This window comes from Rhinoderma darwinii, chromosome 1 (assembly GCF_050947455.1).
Source record: "Rhinoderma darwinii isolate aRhiDar2 chromosome 1, aRhiDar2.hap1, whole genome shotgun sequence".
NCBI lineage: Eukaryota > Metazoa > Chordata > Amphibia > Anura > Rhinodermatidae > Rhinoderma > Rhinoderma darwinii.
The window spans coordinates 369,544,872-369,569,123 of record NC_134687.1 but is presented as its reverse complement, the minus strand read 5'-3'; the positions used below and the strand labels follow the sequence as shown (position 1 = coordinate 369,569,123).

The 24,252-nt window shown below is 43.5% G+C and overlaps 1 protein-coding gene across 1 annotated transcript in view; it reads left to right on the top strand.

Annotated features, from left to right (window-relative positions):
* DMRT1 (doublesex and mab-3 related transcription factor 1) overlaps positions 1-24,252 on the top strand; it is a 157,362-nt gene that overhangs the window by 79,810 nt on the left and 53,300 nt on the right. The window contains exon 5 of the mRNA XM_075827709.1: positions 17,992-18,157. Coding sequence (XP_075683824.1) covers positions 17,992-18,157 — 166 coding nt within the window. The remainder of the gene's footprint in view (positions 1-17,991; positions 18,158-24,252) is intronic.

Sequence of the window (24,252 nt, the reverse complement as noted above, 5' to 3'; positions counted from 1 at the left end):
AATCCACCCTTTCCATTGACTCCGCCTTAAACCCACCCATATACCTTCCAATGTGCATCTGTACAGTATAGGTAAATCTAATCCCAGTATTCTCAGCTGCCTCTACATCCAGTTTACAATGGCTCCTTCCTTTACTGAGGTCCATTGTAATGCTAAGAAGGCAGTAGATAAGAATCTATGACCAAATGGCTTCAGAGCATACTGCCACCTCAAAGGGTGAACACCACTGAATAATATCAGTATATACTATATCTATTTACTAGGTATGTTTTATGTGGTCATAAGACAGAGTGTCTGGATGGGAACAATATTCTCCTGTAACACTTTCTTTTCGTTCGTTCTTTCGTTCGTTCGTTCGTTCGTTCGTTCGTTCGTTCGTTCTTTCTTTCTTTCTTTCTTTCTTTCTTTCTTTCTTTCTTTCTTTCAAACTTCCTTTTGAAACAGATACACTAATGACATTTCCTTGGGATAGTGTATGATAGGTGAGGGTTGAGAGTGGCACAGAGTGCGGTAATATCCTACATGTGTCCTTCAGGCCCTTGTTTTTTTCTTGAGCGGGGATGGGAGCCCTTCAGATTTCGGTCCTGCAATGCTTACATATTGATAGTATAATCTAAGGATATGTTATAAATCCAAATGAATAGGTGACCGTATAATAACTCGCTAAGCAGAGTCTGCTTTTTAAAAACAAATTATGAATAAAAGTATACATTTCACAATATGGTGTGAAAGCAGTCTAATGCCCGTTGCACACGACCTAGTGCAACTCAGGCAGTTTTTAACAGACTCATTCTTTTTAACAGGTGATAACGGACCCGACTTTCCCGTCTTGCACACACGGTCGTGTGCATAAGGCATTGATCCTACTGATGTCAAGGCTTCTGTTTTAACAAGAGCCATGACAGATCCGTTAACCCCTTGGCGCCACAGCAATTTTTTTGTCTTTCATTTTAATGTTTTCCTTTTCACAATCCAAAAGCCATAACTTTTTATTTTTCTGTTGACATAGCCATATGAGGACTTGTTGTTTGCCGGGACGAGTTGTAGTTTTTAATAGCTCTATTTAATGTACCATATATTGTACTGCAAAATAAATAAAAAAAATTGTTGGGTGTTTTTACGATGATCACTGTGCGTTAAAAATGATGTGTTAACTTCATTTTGCGGGTCAATAAGATTACGGTGATACCAATTTCCTGTTAACTTTATGTTTTGCTACTTTTCTAACAAAAAAATGTTTTCTCGTTCGTTGCATTTGGGGGACACAGACCGTGGGTATATGCTGTTGCCACTAGGAGACTTAACACTTAAAATTCTAAATTGTGGCTCCTCCTACGTGATATATCCCACCTACAGACACTGATCTAATTCAATCTTAACTTAGTGTCCGTAGGAGGCAGGCACTCCTGCTATTGCAGCAGAATCTTTACCATTTTTTATGTTAGTTTATTTATTTTAATAGTTTTTCCCATTTTTTTAGCTGGGACAGAAGTCTTCCTGTTGTTCCCTCCAAGGCAGGTGCATGGTGTCATATTACAAATGCACCGATGTCCCCCTGCCTTAGAAGACAAGTTGGACAAGAGTGTCAGTTCCTCTGTCACACACCAGCCTAAGAAGCACCTCCCACAATCTTTCCCACTAGTGTCTCGCATTACTAAAGTGTACTGGTGTGAACCACAGCTCCTGCTGGTCATAAATCTTGGAGATGGAGGATGAAGACACGGAAGAGGAAGACATGGAGGGTGAGTGTTGCAACCATCCATCCCCCACTACTTCACCTGGGCCTCCACTTGTGTACATCTCTGTACGAATACACTGCCTGGGATCCACTGGACGCAGCCCACTGGCCGCTTCTTTTTTCGGACTCCACAGGCCCTTAACTCTTAATAGGCGCCATTTCCAGCCGGCCTGTATCCGGTGGAGCTATCTTTATACTATATGTAGTGGCGTTTTCTGCCGGATAGAGCTGGCGGCACCATCTTGCAGCAGTGTGTATATAACTAGGCATATAACTCTGCTTATCCAATAGCGTTGCAGCTAGCTTTTCACTATCCCCTCACGGGGAATCAGCCTCTATTCTCTGATTAGCTGAACATAAGCACATGACCGCCAGCGACCAATAGCGGAAGTTCGGGGCGTGACCTATCTTCTCTGCACTGTCTTCATTAGGATAGATGCTTTATTTTTACCATTCTCAAAGCTTGAAAGCGCACATTTATCATCATACCTGAAGGACATACTTTTGTTCATGTAAGGATCGTAATATTCCTCCCTTGCGTTGGCCTAAATCAGGGTTTGGCCTTTAGCTTCCTTATGGGACAGGTGTCTGCACTTTCCATTTTGTTCATTCGCCTGTTGGCCTCCAACTCTGACGTCAAGACATTTATTCAGGGGGTTATTCACGCAATTCCCTCTTATCACCTAATTTCTTTATGGGATCTCAAATTGGTCTTGGAGGTTTTGCAATCTGCTCCATATGAACCTTTGTGTGCGGTGTCCCTTCGCCTTCTTTAGTGGAAGGTGGTTTTCCTAGTGGCGGTGGCTTTCATCTGGAGGGTCTCTGAACTGGCGACTCTTCATTAGGTTAAGGCAGTACTCCGTTTGGTACCCTTTTTTTTTTTTTTTTGCCTTAGGTCGTCTTGGCCTTTCATCTGCATGAAGACATCGTTCTGGCACCCTCTTGTACGTTTCCCAGTCATCCAAGGGAGCCTCCTCCCCACAATCGGAATGCTGTCCACACTTTGCAGGCTTTTATTTCTATAACTTATTCCTTCCAGAGGTCGGATTCCTTGTTTATCATCCCGGAGTGTGCAGAAAGGGGTTGGTGGCCTCTAAGGCCACTATTTTTCGATGGATTCGGATGGCTCTTTTGTGAGGCTTACCGGGTTCAAGGTAAAGTACCCCCTTCTCGGGTCACGGCCCACTCTACCAGAGTGGTTGGGGCTTCCTGGGCTGTGCACAATCAAGCTTTTGCTCTTCAGGTATGCAAGGCGGCTACATGGTCTTCCTTTCACCCTTTTTTCTCATGTTCTATCAGGTGCATATCTTTGCTTCTGCAGACGCTTCCCTTTAACACAACGTGTTGTAGGCATCTGTGAATTAGGTAGCCACATTCTTCTGTTCCCGCCCCTGTGGACTACTTTAGCATGTCCCACGGTCTGTGTCGTCCAATGTAACGAACAAGAAAACAAGATTTTTTTTTTAGTACTCACCGTAAAATCCTTTTCTTGTCCAGTTCATTGGGGGACATGGCTCCCATTAATTTTTTTGTTCAAGGTTTTTTCTGAGTTGTCATTTGCAGGGTTTCTTTTGTATAGTTTTGATTTACATTTACTTACCTTGTTTCTGCTTTTCCTGCTTAGGGACAGACTAAATTAGCTCAGTGTCTGTAGGTGGGGTATATCCTGTAGGAAGAGCCGGAAATTTTTAATTCTTACTGTCAAGCCCCCTTGTGGCAAAATCTATCAGACATCATGCACCACAGTGTTAAAGGCTATGTAAACTTTGAAAGGCAATTTAAAAAAAAATAAAAGGTGTATCAGGGTGTTTTGTGTAACTTTATAAATACTTTTTATTAAAAATTATTTTTACTTTTTTAGATACAGCTGCTCTATACAGAGCAGCTGTATCTAGCACTATTCACTGAAAGCATCAGTCCCGCGGACCTGACGGCTTCAGTGACAGCTGGTATTCACCTGTAATCTATTACATCTAAGTTCATAATTTAGATGTGATAGTTTACAGGTGCGACACGCAGGACCCGCTGTCACTGAAACCATCAGGTCCGCGGGACTGACAGAGTCAGTGAATAGCGCTAGATACAGCTGCTCTGTATAGTGAATACAGAGCAGCTGTATCTAAAAAAGTTACAATTATTTTTAATAAGTATTTACACAAAACACAGTGATACACCTTTTTATTAAAAAAAATTGCCTTTCAAAGGAGTACATAGCCTTTAAATTTGGTGCATCTTCTGCCCTTCTTGTCTACAAATAAAACATCATTAAATAAATCTGCCCCATACTCGAGTGACATATCAACAGATTTTCAAGTTACAGTGGTCTTATCAGATTTCTAGGCATGCTACTTGCTTCTTTAGTATATTTATTTTACCTTCTTTCATTTCTTAGAAAAAAAAAGAAGTTACTGCTATTTAATGTCAAAAAGACAAATCTGTTATGTATGCTCACTAAAAATGAGATTGATAATCCTGAAATGATTTATTGCACTCGCTTGTCTAAAACACACTTCATTGTAGAGGATTTATAAGACAAACCATTTGTGATAATGTTTATTCCAAATTCATGGTCAGGAATATAACACTATATTGCTCCCTGTCTTCGGGGTTTGATGAAATGAATTTTAGCTCACTACCTGAGTGAGCCACCAATGTTGAATTTGCATGACATTTGTCATTATAGTCCTGACCTTTTCTATCATTTTTTTTTTACTGTGTATGTTAATGCGTGATATAAGCAATGCCTGTTGGAGTTTAGAGGGGTTGTCCATAAAATATATTGTGCTTGCAGTCCAGAGGTCAAGAAGAGTAAAATACACTCCTCAACATTGAAATTGCAACACCAAGAAGGAAATTTTTGGAATTGTGCAAATCTTTGGATCCATAGACATGTTAATGATATGCAAATGATAAAAAAATGTAAACAAAATATTCCAATATTTCAATCTAGATTTATTCAGTATTGAGTATGAGCTCCACGCACAGGAATACACGCTCTTACACCCCTTGGCATTCTATCAATGAGGTTATTAATTGTTGTCTCAGGAATCTTATGCCACGCTGAATGCACTTGGTCACACAAATCAACAAGATTGGCTGCTGGCAGCTCCCTTTGCAATTGCCGACCAATGGCAGCCCAGATGTGCTCGATGAGAGACAAAACCGATAAAATACCAACAAATAGGATGCAATAGGAAAGTAGTGCTAAGGAGTATCACCAAATAAGCTGTAAAGCAACATTGCTAGCCATATTAGATGCACTATATTTTGGATCCTACATAGTAACCAAGATATACCCCGGACGAAGGCAATCGCCGAAACGCGCGTCGGGTTGGGACATCTAATCCCTGGTTACATCATGTCCACTGGTATGTTGCTTTACCTTTTCTGTCCTGTGTAGCAGTCATAGCTTTATTGTGCTCACTTCTTGCTGGTCATCCTCTGATTTCAAGCACATTTTTTGCATAATTTGGTTCATACCTCCTGTGTAGCTATGTGTGACTGTTACTGACGTTATATACTTACTTGACAATCACCACAGCTACCGGTACCTGGTTTCACTTTTTTGATATTGTGCTGTTGTCATTTGATGTACCTTGCTTGAATTCGTGCTGCTTTTCATTAGATACAGTTTCTTATGTGATTACATGCACGTATTTCCATTACTATAATATATGTACACTGCCTACATGTGGACACAATATCCATACCTGACATTCTTGATTGATTAGACGTCCTTTTTACTGTGTGACTCATCCCCTATTTCCATTTTTATTTGTCTCATTTTTTTATCTCAATAAAGAATTGTTTGCATCTTTCTCTGAATTTGTGCCTTAGTCGATCATATTTGTTGTGGGTTGGTTCTCGATGAGAGACAAGTCCGGAGATGCTGTTGGCCATGGTAGCACGTTTAGGCCACGCAGGCTGCTCACCGTAGCACAAGCAACATGTGGCCTGGCGATGTCCTGTTGAAAAACGGCTTCTGGGACACTTTGGAGAAATGACCATACCACTGGTTCCACGACCAAATCAATGTAACGCCGAGCTGTTAGTGTACCTGAAATGAAGACTAGAGGGGTCAGGCTACCGTACATTATGCCAACCTGCACCATAATCCCGGGAGTAAGACCAGTGTGACCCGTGTGATGGTATTGCCCTCGTGGTCTCCGGCTATCATTGCGTCCGAGACAAAAGTGGGAATCCTCACTGAAGAGGATAGACCTCCACTCCAGCCTCCATTGCCAGCTTACTGTGCACCATGATAGCCTTTGAGAGCGGTGGCGTGTGGTCAATGCAACACCTGTAGCTGGGTGTCTGGCTCATAGCCCAATGTTGTGTAAACGCCTTCTGATGGTTTGTGTCGACATTGGTTGTCGCCCTAGGCTTGGGATGTGACGTCCAATTTTACCTGCAGTACAGAATGGATCACTATGTGCCATTCTTCCCATTAGATGATACATCCGTGCAGAGGTTCACCTCTACACCCCCTGCTGTCATTCCCGTTCGTTGTTTTTCTACCAACCTCCGGGACATGTAACGTTGAACAGTGCTGACATCTCAGCCTAGATCTACCGGAGTGATAAACCAAGGTCTCTCAGTTCAAAATTCTGTCCCTCTCCGTTTGCGACAAGTGGCGATAACTGGCACGTCAACGAAGAGGAGGCATCGCATAATCATCCCATACCACTTGATCTGATTTTTGAGGTTTCATGTGGCTTAAAAACTTTGCTTTCAATCTGACTTTTATGCCCCTCCCACATTCCACTGGTTGGCGCTGGGTGCCTGAAAATTTGACCATTTGCAGATCTTTTCTTTTAACATTCTAAGGCGGTAGGGACAGCAAGGCTATAGTCTCGGAGGATATCTCCATAGGAAACTTGAGTCTTGAAATACTATCCATTGAGCCCATGTTTGACAGAATTTGTCATGTGAGGTATTACATAGTTACATAGTTTGTACGGTTGAAAAAAGACACATGTCCATCAAGTTCAACCAAGGGATGGGAAAGGGGAAATTATCTAAGCCTTTTTTGAAGCCATCTACTGTCCCTGCTGTGACCAGCTCCTGCGGTAGGCTATTCCATAAATTCACCGTTCTCACAGTAAAGAAGGCTTGTCGCCTCTGCAGGTTGAACCTTTCTTTTTCCAGACGGAGGGAGTGCCCCGTTGTTTTTTGAGGGGGTTTTACATGGAACAGGATTTCACCATATTTTTTGTATGTGCCATTCATATATTTATATAAGTTAATCATGTCCCCCCTTAGTCGTCTTTTCTCAAGGTTAAATAGGTTTAGTTCTTTTAATCTTTCCTCATAACTTAGATTCTCCATGCCCCTTATTAGCTTCGTTGCTCTTCTTTGTATTTTTTCCAACTCCAGGGCATCCAGGTATTGAGAGAAGATGTTAGATCTTCCATGTGCATGAGGTCGTTGATTTTGGAAAACCAGAGGGATAAAATGGGAGGTTAGAGGGATGGAATAACGAGCTGCCATCACTAGAAAGTGGAGCAGAGAACGCTTGTAGATTTTGGCAGGAATATCGCAGTGATGGAGAAGGAAGAGAACCGAATCCAAGGTTATTCCAGTGTCTGTAACATCCCGGATCATCCAGTATGATGTTAAAAGGTTGCAGGACCAGAAAGTGTGGCGGAGGGTACAATTCTCCACGCCGCGTCTACAGCCAAGGGTGGATGCATTAGGGAATATGTTATTCAAACGTGTCGGGACTCTATACCAGCGAGAAAGAAGTTTATAGCTAGACTCTTGATAACGAGAACTAATAGATGTCTTGTGGGCCAATGTGAGGATACGTGTCTGTTGAGAGGGAGAGAGACATGTTCAAGTCTGCTTCCCATTGTGTTAGATAAGTAGGAGGGAATGAATTGGAGGGGTTTTGCAGGAGAGTGTAGATCGCAGACAAGGTATGGCGAACCGGGCCAGATCCGGAGCATAATTCCTATAGTGGTGTCTTAGCGTTTTGATAGGCAGAAGGAATTGAGATAAAGGTACAGAAATGTCTAAGCTGCAGGGTTCTCCATAGCCCCAACGGTTTAGGATCCGATAAACGGGATAGATCAGAAAGAGAGAGCCAGTTTGAGGCAGGGGTGAAATGAGAAACCCTAAATTTACCAGTAGTTGACCATGATCGGAAGATTAGATCATCTAAGCCTAGTGGAAAGAGTGGATTACCTAAGATAGGAAACATAGGAGACTGAGTTAGGAGTAGAGATGTTCTCATCAAAGAGGACGTGCAGCACGTGAGGGTGAGGCCATTGGTGGGATGTTGACGTAAAGATTTCATGAGTGCTCCGCTTCTAGCCAAGAGGCAGCGGAAACTGAGATATTGGTGAAACTTTGTTCCAGAGTTATCCAAGGTTTTATAGACGAGTGCCTGCACCAATCGACTACCCTGGAGAGGTGTGAGGCAATATAGTAGGATCTAATGACAGGAAGGGCTAAGCTACCGGTTTCTCTGGGTCTACACAGTAACGTAAGTTTAAGTCTGGGTGGTTTGCCTGCCCATATGAATGAAATTTGGAGTGAGTTAACCATTTTGAAAAATGACATTGGTTCGGCAATTGGGAGAGCCTGGAACAAGTATAGGTTTTGCGGAAATACATTCATTTTACAAATGGTACAGCGACCCATCCATGTGAATGTGCCTTTCGACCATCTGGTACAATCTCTCCGGATGTCAACAAGGTTAGGAGGGAAGTTTAGTTTAAAGAGATCTTTCAGGTCAGCTGGGATCTTCCCGTGGTCCATTTTAAAACTGCACTCATAATCAGTTATTAAAGGGGTTGCCTCACTAGCAGCCAGCCTGACTGTTCTGACCCCCAGTGATTAGCTCTTATTGCCGGGGAAGCTGAATCTGGCCATACATTTCCCCTGCATTTCTGAGGAAATGTATGAATGGGCAATTATATAATACATGGACAGACTGGGGCCGCAGTGAACGGCTCTTTGTTTTTTTCTCATAGGGAGGGTCCCAAACTGAGCGGGTTTTTATTTTCAAAATGTTTAATAATATTTCTATGACATATTCCAAGGCAATTTCCATAGTCTAAACATCACACTGGAGATGAAAGGATCCTCAGAGGCACATGTTGTATCTAGTGGTGGAGCCAGGAGCTGAATCAATTAGTTCTTGGTTGTACAGTCTAAAACAACAGCCAAAACTAACGTCCCTGTTAGGCCCTGTTCACATGGTGGTATTTTCACAATGATTCCGACACTTTTTTTATTCTAGAATAAGTTTGAAAAACGCTTGTAAAAATTCTCCCATTGTCTGCAATGTGAAACCGCCCCATTGTTAAGATGGGGTGGAATGTTTAGCAGACGGAACTGCAAACAACGTTGCTGATAAAAAAAGAAGTGACATGTCACTTCTTAACGTGGTTTTCGCCAGGTAGTCGAACGCAGATTATTCCCATTAAATGGAGCTAATCTGCGTTTTAGAAACGTGACTGGTTATACTGCAAAGTCAGCCTCGGATTTCTGCCTGAAATTATCTGTCAATTCCACTTCTGATTTTTCCTCAGGAAAAATTAGTTGAGCGCATGTGGCCTAAAAGGCTGTGTTCACACTCGCGTCGTGGTCTCTGTTTATAATCAGTGGCGTCTGACTGGACTGGCAATTTCCTGGCATTGTGTTGTTTATGTAAAAGTAACCACACACAAGTATTTAGTGGCAATTTGTATAAAGAGCAAAAATGACATAGTCAAATTGATGGGAAATGTTATTTTAGAGGGTGTGTAAGTATTTAAGTTTTAAGCCACCGCTGGACATTGAGGAGCTGATTTGTATTACATGCTATTTTTTGCAGATCCTAAGAATATATCTCATCTCTTGTGTCTGTAATAAAATAAAGGGAGAGGGTATACAGTTTGTTCTGTCTGGATGAATGTTTCTCTTGTCTATGAGTCATAGAATCTGTATTATTACATCTTCCACCCTGCAGATTTATGCTAAAAAGTATCATAGTGTCTGGCAGCTCAAGTGTGACATGAATAGAAGCCATAATTCTCTCTGCAGGTAATATAAAAGATTTTTTTTTTTACTCGATAGTGCTGATAGGGCTATATCTCTCTAGTGTCACAGCAGTTTGAGATTCTGATGGCAACATATTGTTTATGGGTCAGTGACTTTGTCTTAAACAGTAGCTTGGAACAGAATAGCAGAGGTTAATTAAGTATGTCTATCAACACGGACAGATATAGATGTTTCCTCTCACAGCAATGCCGGCATCTGCAATGATTCAAGCCAGTGTCTCGTCTGCGCTCGGCTTTTTTCTACCACAGTACGTGCTTGAGTTTTAGAATAATCTACCGGAGTTTCCATATAGCTTATAGTCTGTGAAAATATCTATTACATCCCTGTATCTGTTTATTTATGTTTTCTATGTATTTCATAATTCATGAACATATAAGACAAATTATAGCAAAGTAGTGGATAGCATAACCTGCATCTCCTTTTTGAATGTTTCTACTAAAAGATCAACGGTGAATATGTGTTTGTGAGTTGTTCTCTTCTGTCAAGTTGCATGTGAACCAAGCTTTCCTAGAATTCATGAATGGCAATGTCAAGTTACTACAGCCTTTGAACAGTACCAGCGGAGGACGAATTATTTTAGACTTTAGAAGCCAGTATAAGCATTCACTCCAAGTGCCAGTATTTCTTTATTATTAGGTTAATAATAACAAATTTTACATACATCAATAGAAAACAACTAAAACAGTTAGGGCGGGTTCACACATGGCGGAATTGCACTTAAATTCCGCTGCGGACACTCCGCAGCGTTAATCCGCAGCGGAGCCGTTTCTACATTGACTTTCACTTTAATTTAGCAGTGTTCGTTTACACGATGCGTACAATTCCGCTGCGGAGCATAGGCTGCGGAGCGGAATTTGGTGTCCGCAGCATGCTCTGTCTGTTGCGGAGCAGTGGCGGACTCATGGCGGAATTTCTCCATTGACTTCAATGGAGATTCAAAGTTCCGCAATGAAGTCCGCAGCTGTCATGCACATGTCATGTGTGCTGCGGATGCGTCTTGCTTTTTTTACTTGACATTTCTTCATTCTGGCTGGACCTATGTATTTCTAGGTCTACAGCCAGACTGAGGAAGTCAATGGGGCTCCCGTAATGACGGGAGCGTTGCTAGGAGACGTCAGTAAATAGTCACTGTCCAGGGTGCTGAAAGAGTTAAGCGATCGGCAGTAACTGTTTCTGCACCCGGGACAGTGACTACCGATCTCAATATACATGTATCTGTAAAAAAACATATAAGTTCATACTTACCGAGAACTCCCTGTTTCTGTCTCCAGTCCGGCCTCCCAGGATGACGTTTCAGTGTAAGTGACGGCTGCAGCCAATCACAGGCCAAGCACAGGCTGCAGCGGTCACATGGACTGGCGCGTCATCCAGGGAGGTCGGGCTGGATGCCGAAGGAGGGACGCGTCATAAAGACAACGGGCGGTAAGTATGAATTTCTTTTACTTTCACTAGGGAAAGTGCTGTCCCTTCTCTCTATCCTGCACTGATAGGGAGAAGGGAAGCACTTTTCCCGCAGTCCGCAGCAGCTAGTCCGCATCAATTTTCTGCACATTTTGTGCAGATCCGCAGCCGTAATCCGCAACCCGGATTAGGTGCGGCATTGATGCGGACAGTTGCGGAGGAATTCCGCCATGTGTGGTCATGCCCTTAGAGCAACAGCATCAAGTTTCCAATGACATTGTTATCCTGCCTAAGGCCACGTTCAGATGTGGCAGAATTTTTCCGCTGCAAATGTTGGTGCAGATTCGGGGCAATTATGCAACGAATCTACAGCAACATTTGCATATTTGACAGGTAATTCAGACGTTGCAGAAAACACAGCGGACTTGCCACAGAGTTCAGTTTTTGCATTGCAAAGGCTGAAATCCGTAGTGAAATTCCACTGCTTCTCCGCAACGTCATGTGCATGCTGCAGAGGGAAAATTCTGCACCGCAGCCTGATTTCCGCACAGTTATTTTCTGCAACGTCTGAACTAACTTTCCTAAAAATGTATAGAATCAAATGTAAAAAACGGCTGCTGCAGAATTCTACTGCGGACTGTCCGCAGCGGAATTCAACAGCAATTCCGCCACGTCTGAATGTGACCTTATGGTGTTTGACTCTTCACATCATCATAGGGCTCCATTGTATCTGTTAAACGGATGCCATTATAACCTTTGGGTGACAGAAGCTTCAAACGGATGCCTAACAGTGGCATCTGTCACCCATAGGCTTTACTTGTATCCGTTTAATGGATAACTCATGAAAAGGGTCATAAGAGTTCATGATGTATCCGTAAAACGCAGCCTATGGGTGACGGATGCCACTGTTAGTCATCTGTAACAGCCTACGTTTAATGTATACGTCAGGCCAAAAAATGTGATGTTAACCAAGCCTTATATTGCTGCCAATTCACTTAACAGGTTCCCGACCGCTGGCCGTAAATATACGGCCAGCGGCCAGGGTCTCTAAAGTCCGGCGTATAGTATATATACGGCCGCACTTCAGAGACTGTGCACGCGCGATCGCGTGCACACAGCTCTATGCCCTGGCTGTTGCTAACAGCCATGGGCACTGGGCAGAATGTCAGGGGTCAATCTTTTGGCCCCTGAACATGTGATCGCTGTGACAACCAATCACAGCGATCACATGCATTTCTGCATAGAAAACAGTGTGCACGCGATCGCGTGCACACAGCCCTGTGCCCTCGCTGTTACCAACAGCTCTGGGCACTGGGCAGAGTATCAGGGACCAATCTGATGGTCCCTGATCATGTGGTCGCTGTGAAAACCTATCACAGCGACCACATTTGTTTTATTTTGACTTTTCTGGCAGTAAATCTCCTGCCTCTTTTCTTCTCCTCAAACATTGTTTCAGTTTGAGGAGAAGAAGAGACTCGGGAGAATTGCTGCCAGAAGAATACAGTGAAAAAAAATACAGTTACACTAAAACATTCTCTGTATAGATAGATTTCTATCTATCTATACAATCTATCTATCCATCTATCTTTTTTTCTATCTATCTACCTTTCTTTCTTTTATTCTATTAGAATAGGCAGGTAGGGAGTATATAATTATATATATATCCACATATATATAATATATATAGCAATAGCGGTTTATTTTTTTGTTAGCGGTAGTGTAGATATATATAGCAGTTAGTTTGTGTGTTTTATAAAAAAAAAAAAAAAAAAAAAAAATTTGTTTAGTTAGTGTTAGTTACGTTATGGCGAGGAAGTTGTTTAGCGCCGAGGAGGCATACGCCATGCTGTGGTCTGAGTCGGAGACCGCATCAGAGATGGCGTCCGAGATGGAACCTGTTTTAGGTAGTGACGATGACAGCGTCACTTCAGGTTCATCTTCAGGGGACGTTGTCCCTGATGCAGTCGAAACTGCAGAACATGAAAGTGCAGGGCCAAGTAGCGCTGTAGCACGGGACAGCCTGGTCCCTCCAGTCCAGGCTCTTGTATGGGCACCTGCCCCATCTTTTGGGCCTAGAATCCACGGATTTACGGCCACTCCTGGCATAACCGTGGACAATACAAATTTTGTCCAAATGGATTACTTCCATTTATTTATAACGGACGACATCCTAAATCAGATTGTCCACGAAACAAATTTATATGCCACGCAATATATAAGGCAGAAACCTTCATCCACCCATGCCAGAGATTGGACGCCCACCAATTTGCAGGAATTAAAAAATTTTTTGGGGCTCACCCTAAATATGGGTATTGTCAAAAAGCCCTCCATTAGGTCTTACTGGTCAACAAGACCCGCCCAAGCCACCCCAGTATATTCTGCAGTAATGCCCAGGTCTCGTTATGAGACAATAATGAGGTTCCTCCACTTCAATGACAACGCACAGGCCCCCCCAAGTACCGATGCAAACCGGGATCGGTTGTTCAAAATAAGACCGCTAATAAATTCCCTGAATAATTTATTTCTGCAACTCTACACCCCTGAGCAGAATGTAAGTGTGGACGAATCCCTCCTCAACTTCCATGGCAGACTTAGCTTTCGCCAATATCTACCTTCAAAAAGGGCAAGATATGGCGTTAAGCTCTACAAATTGTGTGAAAGCGGGTCAGGATATACCACCGCCTTCAGGATTTATGAAGGGCGGGACCGCACAATAAATGTTCCTGGATGCCCCCCTGATCTTTCCACCAGCAGTAAGATCGTGTGGGAGATAATGCAGCCTCTGCTTCACAAGGGGAACCACCTGTACTGTGATAATTTTTATTCCAGTGTGCCCCTGTTTAGGCATTTGCATGCTGCAAGGACTGGGGCATGTGGTACCATGCGCAAAAACAGAATTGGTTTTCCACAGCAATTAGTGGGGAAGCGCATGGTAAAGGGGGACTCCTGTGCTTATGCATCTGAGGAATTGCTGGCGGTCAAGTTCAGGGATCGCAAAGATGTGTATGTGCTAAGCACGATTCATACCGCAGGAACAGTGGCAGTGAGGGAAAGAGGGGCAACATCGGACAAGCACAAACCAGTGAGCGTGTCCGAATATAACAAGTACATGGGGGGGGTGGATTTAAGCGACCAGGTTTTACAGCCCTATTTAGTAAAACGCAAAACTAAAACCTGGTACAAAAAGGTGGCCATTTATTTGTTACAGGTGGCCATCCACAACTCATTTGTGCTCTATAAAAAAAACAGAGGCAGAGACACATACCTGGATTTCCAGGAGAAAATTATTGAAGGCCTCATTTTTGATGTTCAGGACACCCGAGAATGCCCCCAGTCTGAGGATGTCACGCGACTGACTGAAAGACACTTCGTCAGTCGGATTCCCCCAACAGCAACCAGAAGCAACCCCCAGAAAAAGTGCCGCGTCTGCAGAAAAGACGGGCACCGCAAAGATTCCCGATATTTCTGTCCCTCATGTCCCTCGCAACCAGGCCTGTGCATTGAGCCATGTTTTAAAAAATACCACACTGTTCTGAATTATTAGATTTTAGTTAATTTGTTGAAAATATATTTGCCCTACATTACGTTTTTATTTTTCCCCTGATTTTACTCCAAGGGTGAGGGAGGGAATGGGTGGGGGGTGGATGTCATGTTTGCATGTTTTCTAAAGTTCATCTGCTGGAGAGCTCCATTTGCATTAACCTGAAATTTCTTATTTTAGAAAACCCCAAAAAATAAATTCCCATTATACCGCTAGATGAATATTTTGGGATTTCTGCTTCAAGAGCAGATATTTTGGAAGTGTTATAGAAACTCTGTTGAGTTTTGTAAAACCAGCTTTGAAAAAAAGCGATTTGTGAAATAATCTTCTTCTATCGTCCGCCCTCCTACATCTCTATGTGATAAATAAGGCCACATATTTGGTATCCCCATGCACGGGAGAAGTGGCAGAATGTGAACGGAGATTAATTTTGACCGTGGTCTATACCGTGTGTGAAAAATGCTGGTATAAACTGACGCATTTGCTAAAAAATTGCTAATTTTATTTTGATCCATCTTATTCAAGAAACTTTCAGAAGAAAACGGGACTGTCTAAAAATATGATAAACCCCTTGAAGGAAACCTTGTGGGGTCTACTTGTGTGAATGAAGTCATTTATGGGGTGTTTCTAATGTTTCAGCAGCATTAGGCCCCCCAGAAAACAGTATGCTGCTATAAAATCAAGTGCAGAATTCCTGGACCGAAAAGGCCAAAAAGCCTCCTTTTATGCCAAGCCCTGGCACATGCCCGTGAATAAAGCACACATATTTGGTATCCCCATGCACGGGAGAAGTGGAAGAATGTGAAATGCGATGAATTTTGTCCGTGGTCCATTTTGTGTGTGAAAAAGCTAGCATAAACTGGCGCAATTGTTTAAAAAAAAAGGTAATTTTATTTTGTTCCATCTTATTCAAGAAACTTTCAGAAGAAAACTGGACTGTCTAAAAATATGATAAACCCCTTGAAGGAAACCTTGTGGGGTCTACTTGTGTGAATTAAGTCATTTATGGGGTGATTCTAATGTTTCAGCAGCATTAGGCCCCCCAGAAAACAGTATGCGGCTCTAAAATCAAATGCAAAATTCCTAGACCGAAAAGGCCAAAAAGCCTCCTTTTATGCCAAGCCCTGGCACATGCCCCCCCATTGAATAAGGCACACATATTTGGTATCCCCATGCACGGGAGAAGTGGAAGAACGTGAAAGGAGATGAATTTTGGCCGTGGTCTATACCGTGTGTGAAAAATACTAGCCTAAACTGACGCATTTGCTAAAAAAGTGCTGATTTTATTTTGTTCCATCTTATTCAAGAAACTTTCAGAAGAAAACTGGACTTGCTAAAAATATGATAAACCCCTTGAAGGAAACCTTGTGGGGTCTACTTGTGCGAATGAAGTCATTTATGGGGTGATTCTAATGTTTCAGCAGCATTAGGCCCCCCAGAAAACAGTATGCGGCTCTAAAATCAAATGCAAAATTCCTGGACCGAAAAGGCCAAAAAGCCTCCTTTTATGCCAAGCCCTGGCACATGCCCGCACAGTGAATAAGGCACACATATTTGGTATCCCCATGCACGGGAGAAGTGGAAGAACGTGAAAGGAGATGAATTTTGTCCGTGGTCTATACCGTGTGTGAAAAATACTAGCCTAAACTGACGCATTTGCTAAAAAAGTGCTGATTTTATTTTGTTCCATCTTATTCAAGAAACTTTCAGAAGATAACTGGACTTGCTAAAAATATGATAAACCCCTTGAAGGAAACCTTGTGGGGTCTACTTGTGTGAATGAAGTCATTTATGGGGTGTTTCTAATGTTTCAGCAGCATTAGGCCCCCCAGAAAACAGTATGCGGCTCTAAAATCAAATGCAAAATTCCTGGACCGAAAATGCCAAAAAGCCTCCTTTTATGCCAAGCCCTGGCACATGCCCGCACAGCGAATAAGGCACACATATTTGGTATCCCCATGCACGGGAGAAGTGGAAGAACGTGAAAGGAGATGAATTTTGGCCGTGGTCTATACCGTGTGTGAAAAATACTAGCCTAAACTGACGCATTTGCTAAAAAAGTGCTGATTTTATTTTGTTCCATCTTATTCAAGAAACTTTCAGAAGAAAACTGGACTTGCTAAAAATATGATAAACCCCTTGAAGGAAACCTTGTGGGGTCTACTTGTGCGAATGAAGTCATTTATGGGGTGATTCTAATGTTTCAGCAGCATTACACCCCCCAGAAAACAGTATGCGGCTCTAAAATCAAATGCAAAATTCCTGGACCGAAAAGGCCAAAAAGCCTCCTTTTATGCCAAGCCCTGGCACATGCCCGCACAGTGAATAAGGCACACATATTTGGTATCCCCATGCACGGGAGAAGTGGAAGAACGTGAAAGGAGATGAATTTTGTCCGTGGTCTATACCGTGTGTGAAAAATACTAGCCTAAACTGACGCATTTGCTAAAAAAGTGCTGATTTTATTTTGTTCCATCTTATTCAAGAAACTTTCAGAAGATAACTGGACTTGCTAAAAATATGATAAACCCCTTGAAGGAAACCTTGTGGGGTCTACTTGTGTGAATGAAGTCATTTATGGGGTGTTTCTAATGTTTCAGCAGCATTAGGCCCCCCAGAAAACAGTATGCGGCTATAAAATCAAATGCAAAATTCCTGGACCGAAAAGGCCAAAAAGCCTCCTTTTATGCCAAGCCCTGGCACATGCCCGCACAGTGAATAAGGCTCACATATTTGGTATCCCCATGCACGGGAGAAGTGGAAGAATGTGAAAGGAGATTAATTTTGGCCGTGGTTCATACCGTGTGTGAAAAATGCTAGCATAAACCGACGCAATTGTTAAATTCTTGCATTTTTTTCCAATTTTGCCCACTTTAGTGAAAAAAAAAAAAATGATATATACTGACAAATGCCACTAAAACAAAGCCCTATCTGTCCTTTAAAAAGAGTGTAAAATTCAAAGATGAACTTTATTCACCTGCTGAGTTATAGTCATGTAAAGAAGCGCATAGCAAAATTGTGAAATTTGCTCTGGTCATTTAGCTGTAAAACAGCCTAGTCCTTAACCGGTTAAACACCATGTAATACAACATTTTATCCTGCAGTGGCTACTGCAGTAGAAACGTGGCTGCCGTCGTGTCCCCTGGCTATAGCAACTGACGACTAAGGGGCTGTCCTGATGGCTTCATTTTGTCTGTTTGGTTTTTTGTTTTTTTTTAATTGTACTTGGCAACAACCAGCTTACTGTTTTGTCTTTTTGTAGATTAAAAGCAGTGATAATCATCTTCCAGGACACAGCACAGGCTCCCAGTACATGATGCACTCTTACTACCCTTCATATATGGGGCAGAGCATGGCCACACCTGCTTGTGTCCAACCCATCTTCACTTTCGAGGAAAACCCATCTTATCCTGAGGTCAAATTAAGTGGTAAGTCCTGTTGTGTTACATGAAAATAATTATGACTATGTAGTGTATTTGTAAGGCCTTGTTCACACAGAGTTTTTTGCAGGCAGAAAATGCTGCCTGGAAAAATCAGCTCCATTTTATTTAAGTGGTTTTGCGCCACAGGTTTTTGTTGTCGCAAATTTTGCCACGTTTTTTTGCAGCGTTTTTTTCTTTTACCTCTTCAACAGGCAAAGGAAAAAACCGCAGAGTTTTTTTTACATAAAATGCGTAAAAAAAAACGCTGCACCGTTTGCGGCGTTTTTCCCGTCTCCCATTGAATTCAATGGGGTTTTTTAGGCGGAAAATGCCTCAAGATAGGGCATGTCGCTTCTTTTCCCGCGAGCGTTTTATTCCGTTTGCGGGGAAAAACGCCTCCACCACCCATTGAAATCAATGGAAGGCAATTTCAGCAGTTTTTTGCCGCGGTTTCAATGTCAAAAAACTCAATGTGTGATTGCAGATCTTTTTTAATCTATTGGTAAATAAATAAACTAGCCTGTAAATGCCTTTTTTTCTGGTAGACCCTTTTCTGAAAGCTCCAAATTCAGACTTCTCCAAGTCTGGGTCTACCCTTCACATTGTCTATGTGATCTAATTACCTCCTCACTGCTCTGTGGTGTGAAGGAAAGTGGCAAGCAGCCTTGTTTAGCCTCCTTCATATATGTGATGTGGGCAACCACGGTCAACATCATAACTGCATGATCTGACCCACCTCAGATCATGTATTGTAAATGTAATTAATATAGAGAATTTCCCTTAAGCTATACCATACAATCAGTCTTAACATATTAATTGCTTACATTTTGGATTCCCATTCATCCAAAATGCTTGTTTTTTTATGTTTATTCCTTTACCGACCTGTGACGGATATATCCGTGACAGACAAGTGCTGGCTGCCTCTCTGTGACGGATATATCCATCACAATGATCTTGTGAGTATTGCCATTGTACCTACATGATTAGCGAAAAGAGCGTAGCTGTTATACACAGCCCTGCTCCTGCCGCTACTGCCGGATTGTTGATAACTGTGATCCGGCCCGTTTTACTCCATAGATGCCGTGGTCTATAAGGTGTTAGATAAGATGTTTGACTGCCGGAGGGGGTACCGTCTGTGCTCGGCAGTTTCCATCACTGCCGTAAACTTTAAATGGAGCGGCTGGGCGCATGCTCGACCACACTCCATTTAACTCCTCATGGCAAATGGACTTGCGGCTCAGGGGAACAGAGGACCCCCACCCATCCAACATTATCACCTGTTATGTGGATAGGCGACAACTTGCTACAACTGTAATACCCTTCCAAGGCCCAAGATAGGCCAGTCCTTAAGGGGTTAAAGATATTAAAGGGGTTATCCGGGGACCAAAAATTGCATTGCAATAATATATTTATGTGAAACGAAGTAACTTACTAATATACTTCAATTTAAAATTATGTACTAAATGGTGCAGTTCAAAGCTCGTGAATTGTTCCCGGAAGTGCTGGAGCTTTTCTAATAATGATGACGCTCCAACATGGCCCCACGTGACAGAGGGCTTGCTTCATGTGCTGTTCGTGAACATGACCGCAAGGGGCTGTCACATTTCCTATTTCTTGATTCCTGAGCAGAGCATCAGCTAGCGCTTTGCTCGGGACCCCAGCACTGCTCCCGACGTCCATATTTGGTCAATTCAGGGGTTTCCTATCGCTGGAGTTCCCGAGCAGAGCATCAGCTGATGCTCTGCCTAGGGACTACAGCACTTCTGCCAACGTCACTGTCCATATATGGACAATGACGTCGGCAGCAGTACTGGAGTCCCCGAGCAAAGCACCAGCTGATGCTCTGCCTGGGGACTCCAGCACTTCTGCCCATGTCACTGTCCATATATGGACAAACAGACCCGTCAATCAACTGGGGTGTTTTTTGTGGCTTTTTTTGCCTGTGGTTTTTGCATTAGATTCAATGGCTGCAGGCAAAAACTGCCCAAAGCAAATGTGGAAAAGAATGCATCAAAAACCGCTGTCAATTCAAAATCTGCCTCAAAATTCCTGAAGGACTTTTCAAAAAAAGCTGTGTGAACTTACCCTTTAACTTCACTATAAATAGATAATCCTCATATTATTATACTTGGTTAATTTTCATATATATCTGATTGAGATGTTCATGGCACCCTCTATATATAAATAAAAATAAAAATAATTCATCAAACCCACCCCAGTATTAGATGACTTTAGGAAGTTTAGGGGCATTATAGTAAGATGTCTATACAGTATACGTGAGCCTTGTATACAGTGGTTGCGTATGTGTGAGATCTTTGCAGTTTATGGATAGTATGGAGCAATCTCCAAAGGTAGACTGGCTTCAATATCTTTGTGAAGGCCATTCTGATTATTTTTGTAATTATTTTTTTTAAGTCCGAACAGTCATCAGGAAAGAAGCATAAACAAAAAGATATTCCCCAAGGTACAAATGATTTTTTTCCATGGAAAATTGTTTGAGTCTTGTTAAATATTTTGCATTTTCATTGCCACAGTTGTATTTTTCTCAGATGATGATATTCTAAACGCTACTACTAACGGCGACAACAATTTTTGAAGTACGAACAATAAGTGCTCTGTAACGGCCTCGGTCGCGGACTATCGCCTTTCCTTACATCCCGACGGCGGCGACCGCAGACCTCTATATTCTTGCCGGCATCTCCCTCCCAGGAGACGCCAGTACACACAGCCGCAAAGCTCGGTTGTCTCCTCTATGGTGCGTTCGCTCGTCCCCGGACTTAAAGGGCCAGCGTGCGCATATGCAGCTAATTACCCAATTATCCCCAGATCACCTTGGACTATAAAAAGGGCTCTGCCCTTCCACTTCTTTGCTGAGCGTTGTTGTTGTATTCCCATGTTAGTCTTAGCAAATGGTCCCTTAGTTGTATCCTGTTGCCAGTGTTCCCATATCCTGCTTCCTGTATCCCGTGCTGTGTTTGTTCCTGTGCCTTATCTAGCGTTGGAAACGTGTTGTGTCATCGACCACGCCTGTTGTCATATATCATGTCTGGTATCATCCGCCACGTCTGGTCGTCTGCCACGCCTGCTGTCGTATACCACGTCTGGTATCATCCGCCACGTCTGGAGTCCTCTGCCACATCAAGTTCCACCCGTGCCAAAGCCTCTGCTACTGTCTGTACTCTTACAGGTACTGTTGTGCTAAGGACTTTGCCTAGACTTTATAGGCTGTTGTTTGGCCAGCTGCTACTCTGCTACGACGGTGCGGCCCAGTGGGTCCACATACCCCCAAATCGTGACAGTACGCTCAGGCCATGGACCCGCTAGTCAACCCAAGACTATGACGACTTCACAAGTAATGCAGGCAGACATGCGAGACCTCCGGTCACGGCAGGACCAACTTCTCCAGGCAGTGAACGCCATTGCACATCGTCTGGATGCTCAAGCTGCAGTCTTCACGGCACCTGCTCCTGTTACTCCTGCTGTTCCTCCTGCTACACCTCCTGTCACTACCGATCCCAGACACTCCCTGCCACTCCTCCTCGCTATGATGGGGACGCTAAGACCTGCAGGGGATTTTTAAATCAATGCCAGGTCCACTTCAGGCTGCACGCAAGGTAATTTCCTTCTGACGACGCGAAGATCGCCTTCATAATCTCCCCCCTTACTGGCAAGGCCCTGGAATGGGCGAACCGCATTTGGGAACGTGAGGGTCCGGGAGACCTCTAATCTACAAATTTTACTACAGACTTTCCATATGGTATTTGACGAACCCTGGAGAGAATCTTCTGCAGCTGCATCTCTGTTGACTCTTCGCCAAGGAGACACCTCCGTGGGTGAGTATGCACTCCGGTTCCGTAACCTGGCTGCAGAACTGGCCTGGAACAACAAGGCCTTAGTGGCTACCTTCTGGCAGGGACTGTCCTCTTGCATTAAATACGAGCTTGCTGCTTGAGATCTACCAGCGACTCTAGATGGTCTCATCCTTCTGGCCACCCGGATTGACATGAGGATCCAGGAATGGGCCCAAGAGGGTTGCCAGGACAGAAGATTCCTGGCTCCTACATTCCAGCGACCCCTTCTGCCCTCATCAGTTGTCCTGCCAGAGGAACCTATGCAGGTGACTGACTCAAGTTGTCAGTCCAGGAGAAACAACGCCGACGCACTTCAGGACTCTCTGTATTGAGGCAATTTTGTCCGTCAAGTCGGGTTGCGATTAAGGGAGAATCGCCTGTATGCCAAGCTGGAGAAATGAATTTTTGAGAGAAGTTCTCTTCCCTTCCTGGGCTACATCATCTCTGATCATGGCCTCAAGATGGATGCTGATAAAGTGAAGTCCGTCTTGGAGTGGCCACGTCCTGCGGTCCATATGGAGTTCTCTGGGATTCGCTAACTTCTACCGGCAGTTTATCCCAAATTTCTCGTCGCTGACGGCTCCCATCTCTACCCTTACCAAGAAAGGTGTGAACGCCACGGTCTGGACTCCGGCGCCAGAATCAGCATTTAATAGTCTCAAGAGTGCCTTCACTTCAGCCTACATCCTCCATCATCCTGATGTATCACGACAGTTCTCTTTGGAGGTGGACGCTTCCTCTGTTGGTGCAGGTGCAGTTCTGTTCCAGAGAAGCTGCAAGGGAAATGCAGTAGTGTGTGGCTATTATTCAAGACTTTTTTCTTCCGCAGAGCGCAATTACTCTATTGGGGATCAGGAGTTACTGGCCATCGAGCTGGCACTGGAGGAGTGGAGACATCTGCTAGAGGGCACAGTTCAGCCCATCCTGATATACACCGACCACAAGAATCTCACCAATCTCCAGTCGGCTCAACGGCTAAACCCCCGTCGAGCCAGGTGGTCGCTGTTTTTCACCCGTTTCCAGTTTGTGCTCCACTTCCGTCCCGCTGACAAAAATGTGAGGGCCGATGCCCTGTCCAGGTCAGAGGACACTGTGGAGAACCCTCAATATATCATAGACCAGTCCTGTATTATTGCTGCTTAATCCCTGCAAGTTAGAAAAATCCCTCTGGGGAGGACTTTTGTTCGTCTGGCTATCAGGAAGAGTGTTCTTTGCTGGGGACACAGCTCAAAACTGGCTGTACACGAGACTTGATAGCTCGTCATTTCTGGTGGCCCACGCTGCCCAAAGATATTGTGGACCATATCCTGCATTGTCTGTGCTTCTAATAAAGTTTCCCACTCCAGCCCAGCCGGCACGCTCTAACCTCTACCTTTGCCTAGGGCTGTGCGATTTTGCCAAAAAATTAAATCTAGATTTTTTTTCAACACTTTGGGTGATTTTCGATTTGAATCTCGATTTTCTCTTTTTTTTCTGTTTATTTAACAGTAATACCAAGAGATAATTTAATACATTTTCTTTATATAAATAACTTTTTAACATATATTGCTATAGTTATTGTATGTAACTTCACAACTTTTAACCTCTGCAAATATTTTTTTTTATCATAAATACAATTGGAAAAATGTCTAATTGATTATAACCTCTGTGTTCCCTGGCAGGGAACTGGTTAACAGAATCTATAATCAATTATATACTGCATGCACTAACATCCCCCTCTGCCCATCACCCCCTCAGCCAGTCTCCGACATTTCAGGTGAGAGCAGTGTAAATTACAGCAAGGCCAGGCAGATAGCGCCGAGCGGGCACTCTGGGGCGAGATGACATTATAGTGTCTGAAGTGTGAGCAGGACCCTGTGCAGTACCGGCCCCATGATGGGGTTTTAAATAAATTACATTAAGGCCTCATGCACACTAACGTATTTTTGTCCTCCCGTAAATACTGGCGTAAGTACGGGTCCTTGGTCACACGTATTCGACCCGTATTGCACCAGTATTTACGGACCAGTGACCGTAAATACGGGTCCAGTGTCACCAGTATTCCACCCGTATTTACGGGCACGTTGTAGCTGCAAAATTGCACTGCAGTAATCGGCAGCCCTTCTCTCTATCAGTGCAGGAGAGAGAGAAGGGACAGCCCTTTCCGCAGAAAAAGTATTGTGATTGGCTGCAGCGGTCACATGGGCTGAAACGTCATCCTGGGAGGCCGGACTGGAGGAAGAAGCAGGGAGTTCTGGGTAAGTATGAACT